At 42.7% G+C, this 19279-nt stretch overlaps 1 protein-coding gene across 1 annotated transcript; it reads left to right on the top strand.

The window, feature by feature from the left end:
- Nucleotides 1–3236: 3236 nt before the first annotated feature.
- Nucleotides 3237–18933, top strand: lrrcc1 (leucine rich repeat and coiled-coil centrosomal protein 1; the record flags this gene model as incomplete). Its single annotated transcript, XM_080725813.1, has 19 exons — nt 3237–3280; nt 3755–3960; nt 4116–4181; nt 4274–4441; nt 5346–5512; nt 5926–6132; nt 6322–6515; nt 7663–7834; nt 8082–8230; nt 9990–10194; nt 11208–11347; nt 12349–12517; nt 13747–13932; nt 14929–15103; nt 15971–16134; nt 16489–16697; nt 18132–18269; nt 18479–18614; nt 18817–18933. The coding sequence occupies 19 exons, from the start codon at nt 3237–3239 to the stop codon at nt 18931–18933; spliced, it is 3012 nt and encodes a 1003-aa protein (XP_080581939.1).
- Nucleotides 18934–19279: the final 346 nt, after the last annotated feature.

The following is a 19279-nucleotide window of genomic DNA, read 5'->3' as shown; positions in this document are numbered from 1 at the left end:
AGCCACCTGTGGTGGCTCATATAGCTTCGGCCCAGAAGGTGTTAGATTTCCTGCAGGACCGCCTGGACCTTGGTCTGGCGTTCTCTACACTGAGGGGTTATTTAGCGGCTATTGATGCCTGCCACCTGGGGGTGGCAGGCAAAGGCCTTTCTAAAATCCCTGAGGTGGTCCAGTTCATGCATGGTGTGGACCATTTGAGACCTGTGACCAGAGCCTTGTTTCCTGTTTGGGATCTACAAGTGGTTCTTGAGGGCCTTTGCAAGGCACCCTTTGAACCGATTGGGAGGACCTCTTTGAAACATTTAAGTTTCAAAACAGCTCTTTTGCTTGCCTTGTCTACGGCTAAGCGTGTGAGCGACCTTCATGCGCTCTCTGTGAGCCCTGATTGTATGAGGTTTCTCAATAATGACTCCAAGGTTCTTCTTAAACCTCATTTGAGTTTTATTCCTAAGAACCGAGTGGTCCCGAAGGAACCTGTTGTTTTGACGGCTTTCCATCCTCCTCCGTTTGCATCAGAGGAGGATAGGCGTCTTCATTGTCTTTGTCCAGTTAGGGCCCTGAAGGCCTACTGTGATAGGACGGTGGACAGCAGGTCTACTTCTCAGCTTTTCGTGGTCATGAATGCCCGTCAACGGAAAGCGGTGTCCAAACCCACTCTGTCGAGATGGCTTGTGGATGCTATTAGGTTGGCTTACAACCGGTCTGGGTCTGAAGTGCCGGAAGCACTTAAGGCCCACAGTACTAGGGGTGTGTCTACCTCTTGGGCTTTGTCCAAAGGTGTCTCCATTGAGGAGATTTGTGCAGCGGCGAATTGGTCTTCGCCGTCCACCTTTGCGACCTACTATCACCTGGACGTTGCGCCTTCTGCTATGGCGCATACGGTTCTGGGTGCTGCTGCCCTTCCTACTATGTAGTGGGGCGGCTCTCTCCCCTTCCTGATATAGCATGCTGCTGTCTCTAGGATACGTGGGGGGACCCTGAGTTTTTCCCTTATATTATTGCAATTTTATAAGGTAGACCTGTGTCTGCCCTTAGTGCATAAGGCAGGCCTCGGTCTGTCAGGGTCTTTTTCTGTCTGTACACGCCCAGGCCCTGTGGGTCTGGGTCGGATCAGTCCTGAAAGGGGTCACGTCGGTTGACAGGACCTCCTTTCCGGATGTGGTCGGTGTGCACGACAGTCTTGTCGGTTCATGACTTCTCGGGGAGTATATGAGTCCCATAGGGGGACCTTGTCTGGAGGTATGACAATAAACGTATAGGTTCCGAACGGAACCATGTTTATTTAATACCGGAGGACAAGGTCCCCCGAATAAAGCCCCTCGGTTCGCTAGTTGCGGGCGCAGAGGTGCGGCTTTAGAGGAAGTTATGATAGCCCGCAGGGCTTTTATACACTCGGGGGCGGCGCCCTCGTTTGTGATTGACAGCCCTACCGACAAATGATATTTCTCGTACGGGAGCTTATGAGTTTTACTCTGTTGCAGCGCCAGATGGCGCTGGTTATCCCATAGGGGGACCTTGTCCTCCGGTATTAAATAAACATGGTTCCGTTCGGAACCTATACGTTTGTTACATTTTGGCAATCCGGAAGTTACTGAGTGAAATCAGTGAATTAGACCTACGTCATTTGTAAACAGGAAATGTGCTCCCAGAAGCCCCAGAAGCGGCGAATTCGAGCTCAGCGGCGGTCTGACAACAACAATAAGTTATGATCCACTATCGTGAAGTAATACGTGTGCTTTTTTGACCATGTTGTGACCTATGGTTGTGACTGCATTTTGGGACGATCGTTGGGATTTGTCGCAGGAATGTTTCTTTCGCTTGAGTTGGCTAAACTCAGTTAGTTACCGGTAGCTAAACTTAGTTAGCCAACTCACGCTCAGTTTTTGTGGAATTGACTTGACAACAACAACAACGCATTTTGTAACGACATAAGTGAAGTCATCCCTCTGTATGGGCATCTGTTGGTAAGATCCCAGACTGATAGATAACTATGGCACATGCAGGTTCTTACTGACAAATGGGCGGTGGTGGAACACGTACTTGTAATGTTTTACTAAGTAAAAGTATAAATAGTAGAAATACTCTAACTGTTACAAGTAAAAGTCCGGAATTCTAAATGTACTTGAGTAAAAGTACAAAAGTATCGGATTCGGCATCAACATGTACTTAAAGTACCAAAAGTATAAATTACTCATGTCCCATTTCCCAAGTTTCAAATATTTTGAAAATAGCAGATCTGCAAGCTCACAATGCATCAATGTGAGCTTGTAGATCTGCTATTTTCAAATTGCCGAAATGTATATAGGGTTGAAGTGGTTAATGTATGTTTTGTTATAATAATCAGTCTACAAAATAACAACTAACGTTTTAAATAACTGTAGTGGAGTAAAAGTACAATATTTGCCTTTGAGATGTATAGTGGAGATTGGAAATACTCAAGTAAAGTACAAATAACTCAAAATCGTTACAGTACAGTACTTAAGTAAATATACTTTGTTACTTTACCCCATTGCACACATGCAGGCCAGGTTCTTACTGACAAATGGGGGAAAAAAACGTATTAATGAACGACTTGTTTTAGTGGGATCAAATGAGGATCTGCTAAATGGTTTAACAGTCAGCCTTTTGATTGATCGATTGAATCATTTTAATAGCAATCCAGAGTCCACCTGGGAAAAGCATTGGGCACTACAGTTCAGATACAAGGTCTACTAATAGGATTTAAACCCAAGCCACTATTGTTGGCTTGTTTACATTGGGGTCCTTTAATTCATATTGACATTATATGTCAGACAATATATTCATACTTTCCAATCTAAACACTTCTCAGATTGAGTCAGATATAGCCTATTCTGTATCCATGTTAGTAGCCTTGGATCATAGACTGTCCTAGAATGATTTGATCGATTATTTGATTCTGACATTTGAGATACACAAATCAAACTCAAGGATCAAAGACATCACATGACAGTCTTGATCCAAGGCTACCATGCTAGCAACCCTGTACTGTAAGGTGCAGTACAGTTGGAGGTATTGACTGCAGCCTTTATTAAATAAACAAAATACATTCATAACAATTACATGTGCACTTGAATTCATGATGTTGCAGCTGCATGTGGAAACAGTTACAGAGATAGGCAAACAGTAGTTTGATAGTTTAACAATGCATCTGCTACACAGGTAATGTAAGTTACACATGAACTAAGTAAAGTAACTTCAGTTTTGTAAATTAGGTTATGGCGGATGGAGAGCTGAGTCTGATTGACAAGAGCATATCAAGGTAACCAATAAATTGCATCCTCTGTCGACACCTTTCATCAATCATCACCATGCTGCAGAGTTACAATAGATGTTGCTGTACTATGCCCTTTATTTCTGTACCAAACCTATAAAATATATATATCTCTAGTGAGGTGTATTAACTTCAAGACTCATCTCTTTTAAAAACCTATACTGTACTTCATTGACCGGGGTACCCCAGGTGTCTGTATTGTACTTGGTCCCCTCCTTTCTACACCAAATCTCTTCACAGAAAATAAGCGCTCTACAAGCTCACAATGCAATTGTTTTCGACATGTGTAAAATTGTGAGCTTGCAGATCTGCTATTTTTGCAGAAAGTTTGCCTGTTATGACATGCTCCAGATACTCGGATAGGATACTAGGGTTAATGTGGTTAAACTGTGTTAAACTTTCTTGTCTTTCTTGTTCACCACAGCTGTTACAAAGGTGTTTGCCTGTTTGTGTTTTCTCCAGTCTGTTGGAGGTTCCTCTTACTCCCACTGTAACGTCACTCAGTCTGCACAGCAACCGCATTCCAAGGATAGAGGGACTAACCACTGCTTGGCACCTGCGACACCTAGACCTTTCCTCCAATCGCATCTCACGCATTGAGGGTCTTGGCTCTCTGGCATCCTTGAGAACCTTGAATTTATCTTGCAACTTAATCACCAAGGTTGAAGGTGAGCCTCCTGAGTCCTGACAGATACAGCATGTTTTAGCATTGTGGGTGCTCTCTGGGTCATTAGTCTTCGTTAGCGGGTCTTGCGTGTACTTTCGATAACAATGTCCCTGTTTTATGAGCTATTTTTGTCCTCTTTTGCCTTTAATACTGAAGGACTTAATGGCCTTGTGAACCTGACAAGATTAAACGTGTCCTACAATCAGATAAGCAGTCTCACGGGTGAGTTGAATACAGATTGAACCAAGGTTTATTTTCATATTATTTTCTTTTAGGGTCGGGTGGATGATGTTGTTTTTTTATGCCCACGTTAGGCTTGCTTTACCTCCATGGGACGGAATACAAGCTGAGGCACCTCAGTCTCCATAGCAACCGCCTGGACAGCATCAACCACCTGCTGCAGTGCATGCTGGGAGTGCAGAGTTTGAGAGAAGTCACCCTGAGCCTGGATGGCAAAGACAATCCTCTCTGCACGTTGCCAGGTTAGGTATAAAGATGTTATGAATCCACTCTGCATGTTGTCGTTAGGTATAAAGATGTTACAAAAGGCAACTTGAAGGTGGTTTCATTGAAGCTTAGAGACTCTGTCTGACTCTTAATGTTGGGGTTTCAGAAAGATTTATTGCAATCATATCATATGTTACAGCAAACCTCAACAGTAACCTGCAAGGGGCTCTGTTGTGTTTGCACCATCTGTAGATATAAAAGTATGCATAGGTTATTAACGCCATACCACCTATTTTGCTGGGGGACCTGATGATAGGGATGGTAGCATTCATGTGGTTGCCATGTAACCAAATTTGCATCTTCATATTTAATAAAAGCCTCACTTGAGGTCCCGATGGATTGGTTACTTCCTCTTCTGTGTTTGACATGGAAGCACAGCGTTGCTATCAATGCAAATGTCCATTCTATACATTTCTGTGGAAACATCACTATTCTAAATGATGTCCCCCGACTACCCAAAATGCCCCACTAAAATTGTGGTGATTATAACTTTTGGTTTTATAGCTAGCATACTAATCTGATTGCACAGCCGATTTGTCAGCAGTTATTTATGAATGAAAAACGCCTATTCGAAACAATTCTGTTGAAAATACCAGAAACACTAGCGCCCTCTCCATTGGATTTCAGCAGAATTGTGAGATTTCAAGGGATATTTCTGATCTTTGCTCCCACATATTTCTGACACTGCATTTCTGACTACATACATTTGACCGCTATACTGTACGTAGGACAGTACTTAGCACTCACTAAGCCAATTCCTTGGTTACGTGATTCTCATAATTCATGAGAGCTCGCTAAAAAGTGTCCAGATGAATGAAGTGTCACTTCGCAGGTCATCCGTGTGAGTGTGTCCATAAGTGTGTGTCTGTTCTACTGCAGGGTACAGGGACATGGTTATGCAGTCACTACCGCAGGTCTCTGTCGTGGATGGCTTGGACCGACTGGGGAATCCAGCACCTCTAGGGCTGGACAGTCCTGGTGACATTCCGGGTCTGGATGAATATGTGGAGTTCCTCCTCTCCTCAGATGCTAGTGCCACTGAACTGGTAGTTACCATGTATTTTGTATAGAAAATGCCATGGTTTTGGGATGATAAAGCAATTAACCTGTTTAGTTTTTCAACCAAGCATGTTTAAACCCCCAATCGTAGGGTTAGTGGAAATATACTGAATTACTGCAAAAGGTGTATGTCCTATGTCATAGCTTATCTCCTGTCTTTCCGCTATCCTATTATATCTGAATACAGCAAAAGCTGACACAAAAAATAGGCAAAAAAGAAGAAAAACTAAAACAAAAATGGGAAAAATGGAAATGACAATTCAACATCATTCTTGTCTAGGTGCTGGTAATGAACATGTGCATGTGTGGCCCTCACCCATCCCGATTTATCTGAGTCTCTGGTAACTTGTAACAAAGTTGTTTTTTTGGTCACAAGATGCAACTGTGGTGTTTATCGCAGGCTAGAGGGGATGCCTCTCTCAACACGCCCCGCATCGACGAGATGCTGAGCCGCTTCCGTCAGCAGACCAGTTCAGAAGAAGGCACAGATGCTGTCACACTTCAGCGCTCCCGGCCACAGCAGGCTGACAAGGCCGTTACAACAGACCCCGCCAGCGAGCACCGCATCAGGAAACTGGAGCACCAGGTGTCCCAGCTGTTTCAACAGGTGTTTAGACCGCCTGATTAACCCTGATTGGAAGCATTGCTGTCTAAAATGTTTCCATTCAGTGTACAAGATTTGTGTCCCATTTTGTTTATTTATTTCCCCCTTTTGAGCTCCTTCAGACAAGTGAAGTGTTTGTTGATCTAATGTTTGTTTACTTTTATAAATTCTTTAATTTGAAATATTCACAAGAACCCTGCAAGAGATATCTCCAGTAGCTCCACCCCCTCCGCCGCGATGGTACGGAAGGCCAAGAGGGACATCGACCACACGTCAGAGAGTGAGTGTGACAGCGGGAAGGAGAACAAGAAGTGCTCCAGAATTCCAACGCGGTCCACGACAGTCAGGAGAATCACCAAGGCCACTAAAGGCAGGAGATCAGACAGGTGATTTATAGGAGTTTGTGATAAGAGTTAAAGATTGAAGATAGAAGTTGAAGATATAAGTTTCATCTACCATTCAGTGTGATTGTAAACCATTATCTGGAAATAAGGGCTGTAACTATCGATTATCTTCTGAGCAATTATTCTATTGTTTTTGGATAAAGTTTAAAAATAACTATATAACAGCAGAAAATGTGTATTAACATAATTATGCTTATATTATTTTCTATAATCGACTAAACTGATTAGTCTGACTAACCAGTAACCACTACCATTTAATCCCTATATAGTTGACCGGTCCCCCAGGGGTCTACAGCGTCCACTACTCTTTCCCCCCCTCTACACCAAATATTTTTGCTGAAAATTGCAGACCTACAAGCTCACAATGCATCAAGTTACAACGCATCTGCTATTTTCTTTCTATTTTCCCAGAATAGAGATGCTAGTGGTTAAGCCTTATTTTATATTTAGTCATACATAGGTGTTGCAAATGTTGTGATCTGTTTTTGCTAATTGATCATTTTATAAAAATTGTTTGTGATTAGTTCGATTTAACTGTTATTCCCCTTTCTGGAAATTAATTGTCACGCTGTTCATATTTTGTGGGCACATGTATGTTTACAATCCAGTAATTGGCAAGGTCTACCTGTTAATGATTAAACCCAATCGTTATGTGTTGGTGTATCATGTATCAACCCAGTAAGTACCTTGATGAGCGAGCGAACGCCCCTGCCCCCACACCACGACCAGGAACCATGTGATAAATCTTCCTCTTGGAACGAGGTTGTAAACTCTCCTCCTCTCAGAAATTACAGCCCCCCCCCCCCAGCCTGTGATGAACGACTGCTGCTGCCTTGCTCTGCCCCCTCATCTTACTTCATCAGCCACTTATGACACCTGCTTAGGATGCAGTAATTTAGCTTTAGTGAGCTCCCGACTGTCCTCATCAAAATCAAGGTGACGGTGAGGCATTCGCCCCCAGAATTCTCTTCAGACTTGGTAAAAGTTTAGACGATGATGGAATTTAACAAGTTATCAGCCATGACCTTCACAGACCCAGACATTTTGCCCTAGGACTTCTACTTTAATAATAATTCTTTTATCTCTTTTTTTTTTAAAGCTGACTCAAATATGTTTGTTTTATGTGCAGTGATCAAGAGAATCACAAACAGAAGGGAGTAAAGTGCGCTGGGCACAAGAGGAAGAGCGAGGCCCCTGGGCATTCAGACACAGCGGGACCAGCCAGGAGGGGCCCCTTGGCAGTTAGCCGAGCTCCAGGGGCCAGGAGCACCAAGCCCACTGTGGAGGAGGAAACCTACAGGGTACTAAGCAGATCAACTGGAACTTAACTTAACCCATTAAGATCCGAGGCAGATTCTACAAATCCACTTTTTCAAAAAATATATATATATATTTTTGAAAATCTAAAATGATGCAAATGCTTTCACGGTTTTAATGGGTTAAAGGTGTTATTATACAGTGTTAATATGATATCTGCTGTTCTCAATATTGTCACACTTATCTCAATACTTACTGTACTATTTTGTGATTGTGTGTGTACTTTACTAGACCATAGTGGAGGAGCGTGACCAGGAGAGGGAGAGGCGCTGGAAGGCAGAACAGGCTGTGAGGAAGCTTACAGAGCAGATGAATAACCTGCAGACCAGAGCTAGTGAGGAGAAGGACCTCCAGAGCATGGCCTTGCACACCACAGACAGGTGCACATGTGCGCACGCACGCACGCACGCACACACACGCATGTCCACACACACACACGCACACGCGCGCACACACACACACACACACACACACACACACACACACACACACACACACACACACACACACACACACACACACACACACACACACACACACACACACACACACACACACACACACACACAATATCACACAATATCACACAATTAGTAAAAGAAATTTTGTGTTCACGTTGTAAAGCACTTTGGAGATAAGCGCTATAGAAATGCACCATTTACTCGTTGATCGCACACAGGAGAGTTTCAAGACCATATATTTGAAGTAGATGCTTGGAGGGAACAGAAAATCATTTGAACTACTCCTGTTTAGTTTTTTATTGAGGTCTACTTTATAATGTATTATTTTCTCATCTGTTTCCATCCCACCTCATCCTTTGTATTTGATGAGGCTGAGGCTCGCCATCTGTTTCTGAATAATGAATATCTATCCATCCTGCCTTTAACATTCCTCACCATCGCTGTCGTAAAACTCCTTGGAAAATCAGCCGTCCACTTTCTATCCATTACCCCAACACATTAAGCATGAAGGCAGTTTCCTGTGATAGGTATGTGTGATATTTAGCACAACAAAGGTAAATCATCTACAGTATTCATTCTGGCTGAGCCTGTACCTTTCTATTTAAGCCACAGGGTATGATTATCTATAATTAGGTTCCTCCAAATATCACCATCTCACTTCCCGAAATATGTCAAAGCCCTCGGCTGGAGGGTGACGCTCCTCTGTGCAGATAAAGACAGGGAGCCGTGTGGATAGATGTATTGTATTGTGCTCAGTCTATGCTTGCACTGCCCCCCCTCGCTTAGATAAATTGTCATCATGATAGCAATTAGAGAGTTGGTGACAGCCATATGTGTGACAGATGAATCCGTCTTAATTGGCACTCCTGCTGCAGTGGTCTAATGATATCGAGCAGGGGTTGCCACTGCTAACTCTTTATCTCGTGGCTCATGGGAAATTTAAAGAGCTAAGTCATACTGCATTAGGAGGTCATTGACTCAGGCTATTAGGCTTGAGCGGGCTCAGTTTCTTTCCATGCTGCTCTTTTCATTCGATACTCTTTCATTTTCCACTTCACCACACCTTTCCCTTTTTGTGTGATCTTTTATTTTTCCGTTACATTTCCATTCTAGTAACTTTCCCCTCTTAGTTTACGTTCGATTTAGAGAATACTTAATTTTCAGGATTCTCTTCATTCTCACACACCTTACAATGTTGCTTATTTTTTAACATGGGCACTACTCTTCTTCTTATCGTGGTGCTTGGAAAAGTATATCCTCCCAAAATCAAGTCTATGTTAAAGTGTCACCTCCGCACTGGTTTTTAATACCTCATTGTCAAAGGATTTGGTTGCATCTAGACCAGGGGTCTTCAACAGGGGGTCCTCAGAGTTACTAAAGGGGGTCCTCCAAATCTTCCAATCCTTTTTATATTAACAACTTGAACCCTAGTGTCCATAGTCTGAGAACTGTAGCCAAAAATAGCAGGTCTACAAGCTCACAACGCATCGCAGCACGAGGCGTTGTGAGCTTATAGATCGGCTATTTTCCGCAAAGAGGTTTGGTGTAGTGGGGAAAGGAGCAGACAGAGAAAAAGGTCAAGTGTATTAGGTAATGAAGGCTCAAGTGGCTAAATATCTGAAAACAGACTTTTTGCTCTTGTCTTGTTAAAAGTTTGTGTTTCCTTCTACTCTTCCAGGCTTAAAGAGATGTTGCTAAAGGAGAGGTCGGAGCACTCGGGCCTACAGAGGCGTGTAGAGGAGATGGAGGCTAGGTGTCAGTCCTTGAGCCAGCAGCTGGAGCAGGCCCGTGACACTGAGGAGCAACACAAGAGGGCGCTGCGCAGCCTGGAGGACACCATCTCCCAGGGAGAGGCTCTCAGGGCACGCCAACAGACAGAGGAGGTAGCTAGCTCAGCAGCATTAGCTGTTGATACTATACTGTACAAGACTAGTTGGTTGTAGTCAATTAGAACCTGTTCTGTTTAGTTTGAGGCTTGTTTGGGTCATTTTCGCTTTCTTTTTCACAACTTTTTTCTCTGAACGGCTAAAGGGATAGTTCACCCCCAAAATGACCTTTTTCTTTCTTATCAATTACTCACCCCATGGAGAGATGGTTTTTTCACATTCCTAAGCCAATAATTTGTGGAGACTTTTTGCGTCTTCATAGAGAACAAAGCAGGCTCTTTGTGTCTCCATAGGGAATGAATGCTGGTCATCATTATTGACTTAGCAAAGCAACAAAAACAAAAACATATCCATGAATTCAAGTCTCCAAGAGGTGAGTAAGTAAAAAAAGTCATTCGTTTTGGGTGAACAGTCCCTTTAACCCTTTTTGTGTTTTTACCATTCAGGCCGGAAACACATTATTGTGTTGTTGTTACTACTGTATGTACAGTATATAGCAACACAATTCTTTTGTAATTTTTGAGCGGTGGTAAACCGCTCCATAGAGTGTCTGTGCGTGTGTCTGTAGCCTTTTTCCTCAGTGTTTTGCCATAGCAAAACATGTGTGTGTTGCATCAGTGATGTCATCATCATGTGTCTGTAGCCTTTTTCCTCAGCGTTTTGCCATAGCAAAACGTGTGTGTGTAGCATAGCCTGTACATCCTAGACTCAAATCCTAGTCTGAAGACATTATGCAAGCACGACCACCGCTCACTTCACATTGGGTGTGATTTTTTAATAAATATTGAAGTTTCTCTGAAAACGTAGGTCAGGCTTTAGAAGGCATTTTTAGAATCTGCCTTAGGTCTAAATGGGTTAAATTATATAAATGTTCTTACTTTTAGCACAGTGTGATTATGATTAATCACCTTTCATAAATGTGCCCTAAATATGCCAATTTTCCCAATTGTTGTGGGAACTGAAAAACAAATGACGGCGGATATAACGGGTGAGGTTTTTGATCTTTTCAGATGAAACGGACTCAGGAGCTGGGGAACAAGGTGTCAGCTCTGAAGAGAGAGGTGGACCTTCAGAGAGCCTCTGTTCGCCAGCACAAAGACAAGCTGCAGCAAGTCCATGAACTGCTGGCAGCCAGGGAGCAAGAACACAGGTGCACTTCAAAATTACATACAATCATTCTGGTAAACATAGAAAAGACAGAAAATCTGATATGATTAATTACTTTCTCTAAAATATGACTGTTTTGTGACGATACCATGATAGATAATAATTGTCACTAGTATTTATTACTCCCATGCTATAACTTTTCTCATACCAGGTGTTTCACTTTTCACAAGAGCGATATCTCATTTAGTCATTTCATAACAAACTGCTCAACCATTATTCAGTGCACTGACTGCACTCCATACCTGTCATTTCCACCCACCATCCATCCGGGCTTTGGGACTGCATCCACAACTACAGATGCCATAGTCTGTGAGGATCGTTCACAAAGACGCTTATAAACAGCTTAAATTTGGGGAAAGTAAAAAAGCCTTCGTCCCTCTCTTCATATGCCAATGTCCACTGCCCGTGTGCAAGTTCAGATCAATTGGTCAGTCCACTTCCATTTTATCGTAGGTAGTAGTAGTAGGAGCGGTCTTTTTCTAAAGGGTTAGTTCACCCCCCAAATTATTATCTTTTCCCATCGATTACTCACCCCATGGCGACTTGAATTCATGAATCATTTTTAGTTTTTGACGCATTCCTAAGCCAATCATTTTAGGAGACTCTTTGTGTCTCCATAGGGAACAACACAGGCTCTTTGTGTCTCCATAGGGAACCACTGCTTGTCATCAATTTATTGGCTTAGGAATGCGACAAAACAAAATAAAAAATATCCATGAATTCAAGTATCCGATATAGATATAGAAAAGGTTATTCTTTGGCTGAACAGCACCTTTAAACTTAAACAATTCAAACAGAAATTCTAGTTGCACATAATATGTGCAACTAGAATAGTGTATGCCATAATGTTTGCCTAGAATAATGTATGCCTTAATAAATATTATTTATTAAGGCATACATTACACCCAATCTTATCTGCAGTCATTTTGAAAGGGGCAAAGTGTCCAGATGTGAACATTACCCTCCTCGCTGTTGGCTCCACAGAAAAGCACTGGAGGCTCGGTTAACACCCAGCGGGGCAGAGTTCCGTGAAGCAGTGGCCAAGGAGGTGGTGTCAGTGGAACAGAGACTGGCAGAGGGCAGGAAGCAGTACGCCGCCCTGGAGGATGAGTTCCGCATGGCGCTAACCATCGAGGCTACTCGCTTCTCTGAGGTCTGAACAAGAGCCTTTAACACTGTGTTGTAGACCGGTTGTTTCTCAAACTTTTAAATTCCAAGGTCTTCCCTTAACTCTGACAATATACCAATATCTAAATATTGAATCAATCAAATTAAATACTGTCCAGGGTGTTCATAAAAGCCTGATTAGACGATAAAATGACCAAAGGTTTTTTTGAAAGTGAAATATCCCTTTAAGTGGTTAAAAGGAGAAATGACTCCCGAGTCCTGACTGAAAAATGGCTTCCTTCCCCATAGGTATATTTTTTCCGCCTGGGGGGTGAGGGCTATGAATGAGTATGGATAATTTGACTGAATAAGCAGTCAGTCATTGCCACAGGACAATTGCTATATAAAAAGATTAGAATTGAATGGGTCTGTTCTACCTTGATAGTTTCACACATTTAATTTGCACCCGGCAAGAAGTGTAATCTCATTCCTCTGTGCTAATGTCGGAGCAATTTGATGCGCTTTAACGATGAAACTTTTTAACCTCTCGAGAGTGTGAAGGGGGATATACTAATAGATTGCCACTCAAATGCATGTGGCTTTTTACAGATTGCCTCCGGTAAACCAATTAAACTAGACATCCTGTCGGATCTCAAATTTGACACGGACTGATTAAGCTGTTGTTCAGGTGACACGCTTTTGACAGGACCAGAAGATTCTTTGCTCCTTTTTAAACTTTTCTGCGGCCTTGTACACAGTACATTCCTCACAGTGTTCATTTCTATGTTTGTAACTCAGAAAGTGTTCAATGAAATCATTTGCATGCACACTCTCTCTCAGAGTTAAATTACTGCGTGATTTTACTGAGGCTGACACGCATCTGTGTCACGTAACCACTTTAATAATAATCTTTTATACTTTGGCTATTCAAAAATAGCAGATATACGAGCTCATAGCGCGGCACTCTGTGCTAATGAGCTAATGAGCTTGTAGATCTCCTATTTTTTTAAACAGTGAACATTTGTGGAAATCTCTGAATCTGTATTCTTTTAAAACAATTTTTTTTAACTCAAATCTTTGCTTTTGGGGGATCCCTGCAACAAAATATTTTGAGATGGGGGGGGGGTCTGCAGACAAATACATATCATTCTAGGGGTCCTTGACATTAAAAACTTTGAGCACCACAGGTAAAGAAACATGAGTTTTTCAGAAAACCAGTAGGATTTAGAAGACATTTTTAGGTATTTTTCTGGCCTATACTCATACTGTGTACAGGTGAAGGAGGCGTGCGACCAGATGGGCACTGAGCTGTCGGAGCTCCAGGCAGCCCTGGGCTTGTCCCAGCAGAGGGAGAAGCAGTCTGCCTCCCTGGTGCAGGAGCTCACAGCCATGGTCAAAGAGCAGAAGAGCCGCATCGCTGACCTTATCAAAGCGAAGAGAGATGCTGTCACTGAACTGAAGGTATAGTGAGACTGCATCTCTCCTAGCAATACCTCTTAGTACTACACACCCTTTGGTAAAAAAGACTAACCTTTTGAAAATCTCCTGAGATAAGATGCCCAGATAAGAGTACTGTATATGGAAGCTCTTGGGTTGACACCTGGTATGTTCCATATTTCAACCTTTTATGTTTTTTGAGTGGTGCTTCTGTAAAGAGTCAACCGATCTGGCTTTGTCCGTTTGTCGCCCATGGTCACATAGGACAAGCTTTGCGCTTATTGAAAATAACTCATAAATAGCTCACTTCACACTTTTTTTGAAGCGGTGAAAACCGCTTCCAATGAATGGCTTTGTGTGTATCACGCCCATATATGGTCATTTCAGTCCAGAATGAACAGGCTTTTTCAAAAACAGAATGTCCGTTTAATTACCATATATGGTGATCTCAGTCCAGAATGAACAGGGTTTTTCAAAAACACAAAGTATGTTACCTTATGTCCATATATGGTCACTCCAGGCCAGAATGAACAGGTTTTTCCTGTCCCGTACGTGTAAAATATCAGTCCAGAATGAATAGGCTTTTTCAAAAAGCAAAATGTCGATGTCCCTCCCGGTTAGATGAATGGATACTTTGAGGATTGGTCAAGCTTCACATGATAATTTGGCCTTCAGGGTTTAAAAAATGTAGTAAGCCACAAATACATTCAGAATAGAGGTTTTATCTGTCCACCGCTTCACTTCGAACCGAGGTTTGATTTTTTCATAAATGAATGCCCTACTTCATCATGCAAGAGTGTTGCATAAAGTAGTGACTATTCACTATTTTAAAATGTTTTTAAACTAATAATTAATTAATGAACGGTTTTGGACATACAAGGTTTACACCCGACAGCAACAATATATATATACCGGTATATATTTTTTCTTTTTAAATGTCTATCTGTTACTGTCTCTTCAATATCTAAAATACATGCCATTGACCTCAGTTAATGTTTGTCTGTCTGTTCTGTCCATCAGGGCCGTCTGCGGCCCCTAGAAGCCGCAGCAGCGCAGGAGAGCCGTGTTAGCCTGCAGCTAGAATTGCTGAAGAAGGACAAGTCTCGTTTGCTGTCCCAGCTCACGGCCCACGAGTCAGTCATAGACGGCCTCCGAGCAGAGAGGAAGATATGGGGTCAGGAGCTCGCTCAGCAAGGTATGAACAATGCTCACTAATTTCTTAAATATAGAAAATATACATATGGCGTGTGTATCTGTCTAGCTGTTTGCAAAATGATCTCCAGGCACACAAACTGACAGACAGACAAACTTTATGGTTGTAACTGCGAGGACGTGTTTGAATCCGACTCCCATTTTGTCTTTCTCTCTCTGCCCATAGTTTCCCGTTTCTCTACTATGTATCTAACTATCTGAAATAAAAGCACAAAAAGTTAAATGAGGTCTCAGTTTCCAGCGCAAATCGCAGAAATCTATCCAGGTTTAAAAGGATAAAAACACTCTGCACCTCTGAAATACAAATTATACAGTCTTGGTGTGTTCCCAGATGGTGTGGGGGGGAATGATGTACTGGCTGAGTTTTCACACCGTTTAAAACGGGCTGTACCATACGCTCTAAATCATGTCACATGTCACTGGGAGGGTTCCCTGGAGTCCTTAAATGACCGAGACACAAATCTTGCATTGATAGATGACTTGAGATATATAAAACACAAAATGGACTACGTATATAAATACATGAGCACAATAAACATTTAAAAACGATCATTAATAATCATGGTGGACAAAGAACTTTGCTGTCTGACTCGGTCACACGCATTTGCACTGCTCCATGCTCAGGCCATTTAAACTATCAGCCACGGGCACACTGAGCTTCTTCCAAGCAATTGGAGCACCCACGAAGCACTGCAAAAATCATAAGATATTGCACTGCAGTGTCATTATCAAGATTCTTGGGTGGAAAAGCTAGAGCTGCCATCTAGTGGTCTTGCAGAGCACACCACACACACAGTCACAGACAAGTCTACCCTGTGAGAAATGACCAAAACATCCGGCTGTTTGGCAGGTGTGTCCCTGGCCCAGGACCGCGGCCGCCTGGAAGCCAGAATCGAGGTTTTGGGCACGGAGTTGGAGACCCAGAAGAAACAGAATGAGAGGGACAACGACACCCTCCGGATCAAAGCCAAGATCATTGACGACCAGACAGAGACCATCCGCAAGCTGAAAGAGGTAGCAGGCCTATAACATTACAAAGAATGAAAACCAATCGGGCATTGCAAAAAGGTTAGTGCCCTCGGTTTCATGCTTGCAGTGTCTCAGTTAATTTTCTTGACACTGTTAACTTTTTATTCTTGTTATCATTACTTGGAATAATTAATTTCAACATTATTTCGTTTTATCCTGAAGGCACTGCGACATCCTCATGGAAACAATTTTTCCTCCCACAACAAAATATTGAATTAATTAATATAGCAACACCACACCCCTACCCACTTCCTTCCACCTTCTCTCTCTCTCTCTCTCTCCCTCCCTCTCTGTCTGTCTGTCTCACCTTTTGTGTGGGTGTCTCTCTCCCTCCTTAAGGCCTTGCAGGAGCGCGACGAGCAGATCCGGAGATTGCGCGAGGAGTCGGTCCAGGCCCAGAGGAGGTTCCGTCAGCAGCTGGAGGAGGAGACGGCGCCGCTGACGGAGCTCAGGGAGAGGGTGGAGCAGCTCAGCCTGCGCAAGGAGGAGCTCAAACAACAGCTAGAGAACAAGGAGCTGGAGCTGGTGGAGGCCCACCGTGTCTACAGGCAAGACCCACACACGGACACACACACAGCTTGGCAGCAGATTTGAACTGGATGCATGAACATGCAGCTAATGGGAGATGTAGTCATCTATACTATAATTTTGCGAATGTCTGAGTGTCTGAGTGTCACAGCGTTTCTCCTCAGTGGCTGGAGCAATTGATCTGAAATCGCATCACCATAAGCATATGAACACACCTGACATAACTGTGAAGCCCGTTTGTCACTTTCACAAATCGTATGCTGTATATTAGCATTTTTATGGTGTATCTACTATCTATTCTGCATCTAGCATGAAGCAAAATGTTTAACCAGCTCTGTGTGTGTGTGTGTGTGTGTGTGTGTGTGTGTGTGTGTGTGTGTGTGTGTGTGTGTGTGTGTGTGTGTGTGTGTGTGTGTGTGTGTGTGTGTGTGTGTGTGTGTGTGTGTGCAGGCAGGCAGGCAGGCAGGCAGGCAGGCAGGCAGGCAGGCAGGCAGGCAGGCAGGCAGGCAGGCAGGCGTGTGTGCAGGCGGGTGGGCGGGCGGGCTGGGGGGGGGGACAGTATCTCTGTAGCCATTAAACGAAACGGGTTTCTTACATTGATGCTCCTACAGTACATCATGCAAGCACCAGTTAAAGTTACTTTCCATCCCTCATATACTGTGTGCACAGTGCACATCCCATAACCCACACACTGCACATCATTTTGGAGCTCATATCTTTGAACGGGTAAGGGCTAGTAAGGTTAATTCTACGCCTGAAAAATGATCCAGAGGCCGTGATTTTTTATGTCAGAACTTTTTAGCCGAAGAAATGTGATATTTGCCTGGTAGAGAAAGATATCTGCAACAAAGCAGAAAGCCCTAATTAGATGAAGTCTTTTTGGTGCACGGCTCAAAATAACACATTTGTGACAAACGCTGACAAAGACTAAGGTCGAAACGTGTACGTTTGCTCCTGTCCATTGAGGTAAATAATAACATGTGAAAAGGAGATTCCTTGAGTGCTGGCAACATCTTATAACATGCTATTTTCACTGCTTTTTATGTATTTTCGAATTGATTTGATTTATGTTATTAATGAAATACTTTTGAAAAATGTTGGAATTGTTTTTAATTGATAATCTTTTGAAATAAAATATATGTATTTTTAAAATATAGCAAACAAAAAAAGGGAAAATCGATCAGCGACCCACAAATTAGAGTTCTCAAATTCTGCCCGAACCCGACCCGACATTTAGGGTAGGGTAGGGCCTAAAATGTATGCTAACTAGTCGGGTCGGGTAGGGCCTCGGGCCGACCCAGTTAGGGCCCAGTTAGGGCCGGGTCTTAATTTTCAGGCCCGTTGAGTAACACAAATGGGTCCCGACCCGCTGTTTGGGAAACAGTGCTCTATATCTTTCATGTTCCAAGTCTTTCATATAACCATCTCTTTATGTTGTGTGTCTGACCTCCCAGTGCTTCCAGTAAGAAGTGGCAGCAAAAGGCAGAGCTGTTGACTCATCTGGAGAGCCAGGTGAAGCGCATGAAGGACAACTTTGACTCCAAGGAACACTCATTGGTAGAGGAAAGGAACAAAGCCACAGAAGCACACAAGTAGGCTCACATAATTCCTACCATATTTGATATGTAATATTTACAGTATATGTTTATTTCCTCTTATGCCACAGCCTTTATTTGCCTCAACTGCAGAGGCTGCCAGGCGTAAATCGGTACACGTTATCTTTGTAGTCATGTGATCAAGACGTATCAGTCAGATGTTTTCCGATTCCCAATATGAACGCTATTTCCCTGTGCCTTTTAAGAGCTGCGGTAGACAAGTTGCACTGCGTGGACGATGCATTCCGTCGACAGCTGGAGTCTCTCCAGGCCTCTCACCAAGCTGAGCTCTTACAACTGGCCAATGAGAAGCAGAAACGGATTGAACAAGCCAATCAGAGGGTATGATATCGCCTCCTTTACACATATGTATTATTTGGGTTCTGTTATGTGATGCAATGTTAACAAGAAATGTGTTGGCTTTATTTGTAGTAGCTTCTTCAAAGCCTCTTAGAACACATCTGTGTGGTGGACACATCGACTGTGTGTGTGTGTGTGTGTGTGTGTGTGTGTGTGTGTGTGTGTGTGTGTGTGTGTTCCTCAGGTGTTTGAAGTTGAAGAGGAGATGCGTCAGCTCCTGGAAGAGATAGAAACTAATAAGAAAATCACAGAGGAGAAGATGAGACGTCTCTCTACAGTTTTAAAAACGTTTGACATGTGAAATGACTTGTTCCAAATCATTTAATTAAATGTGTGTGCCACAATCGTTGCGCTTTATGAACGGAGAACCTGTGAAAGCCGGTTGTCTATTTTATGTATTATCTGTTTCTATTTTTGAAATAGTGAATTATTGTTTGTGTATTTTAGCACATGTACACCATTCTCTAGTAAAGAATGTTAATTTTATTTAATAACTTGAACTGAACGTAAGCCAAGGAAGAACTGTAAAAATGTTATTGTATTTGTGTGTCATTTACAGAATAAATTTGATATTTGAACCGTTTTAATTACTGTGTCCAAAGTATTTATTGTATGTATGAGTTCATAAGGTTAATATATATGACTAA

The sequence above is a fragment of the Nannobrachium achirus genome (assembly GCF_963921795.1).
Source record: "Nannobrachium achirus genome assembly, chromosome: 5".
NCBI lineage: Eukaryota > Metazoa > Chordata > Actinopteri > Myctophiformes > Myctophidae > Nannobrachium > Nannobrachium achirus.
This window is presented reverse-complemented; position numbering and strand designations above follow the sequence as displayed.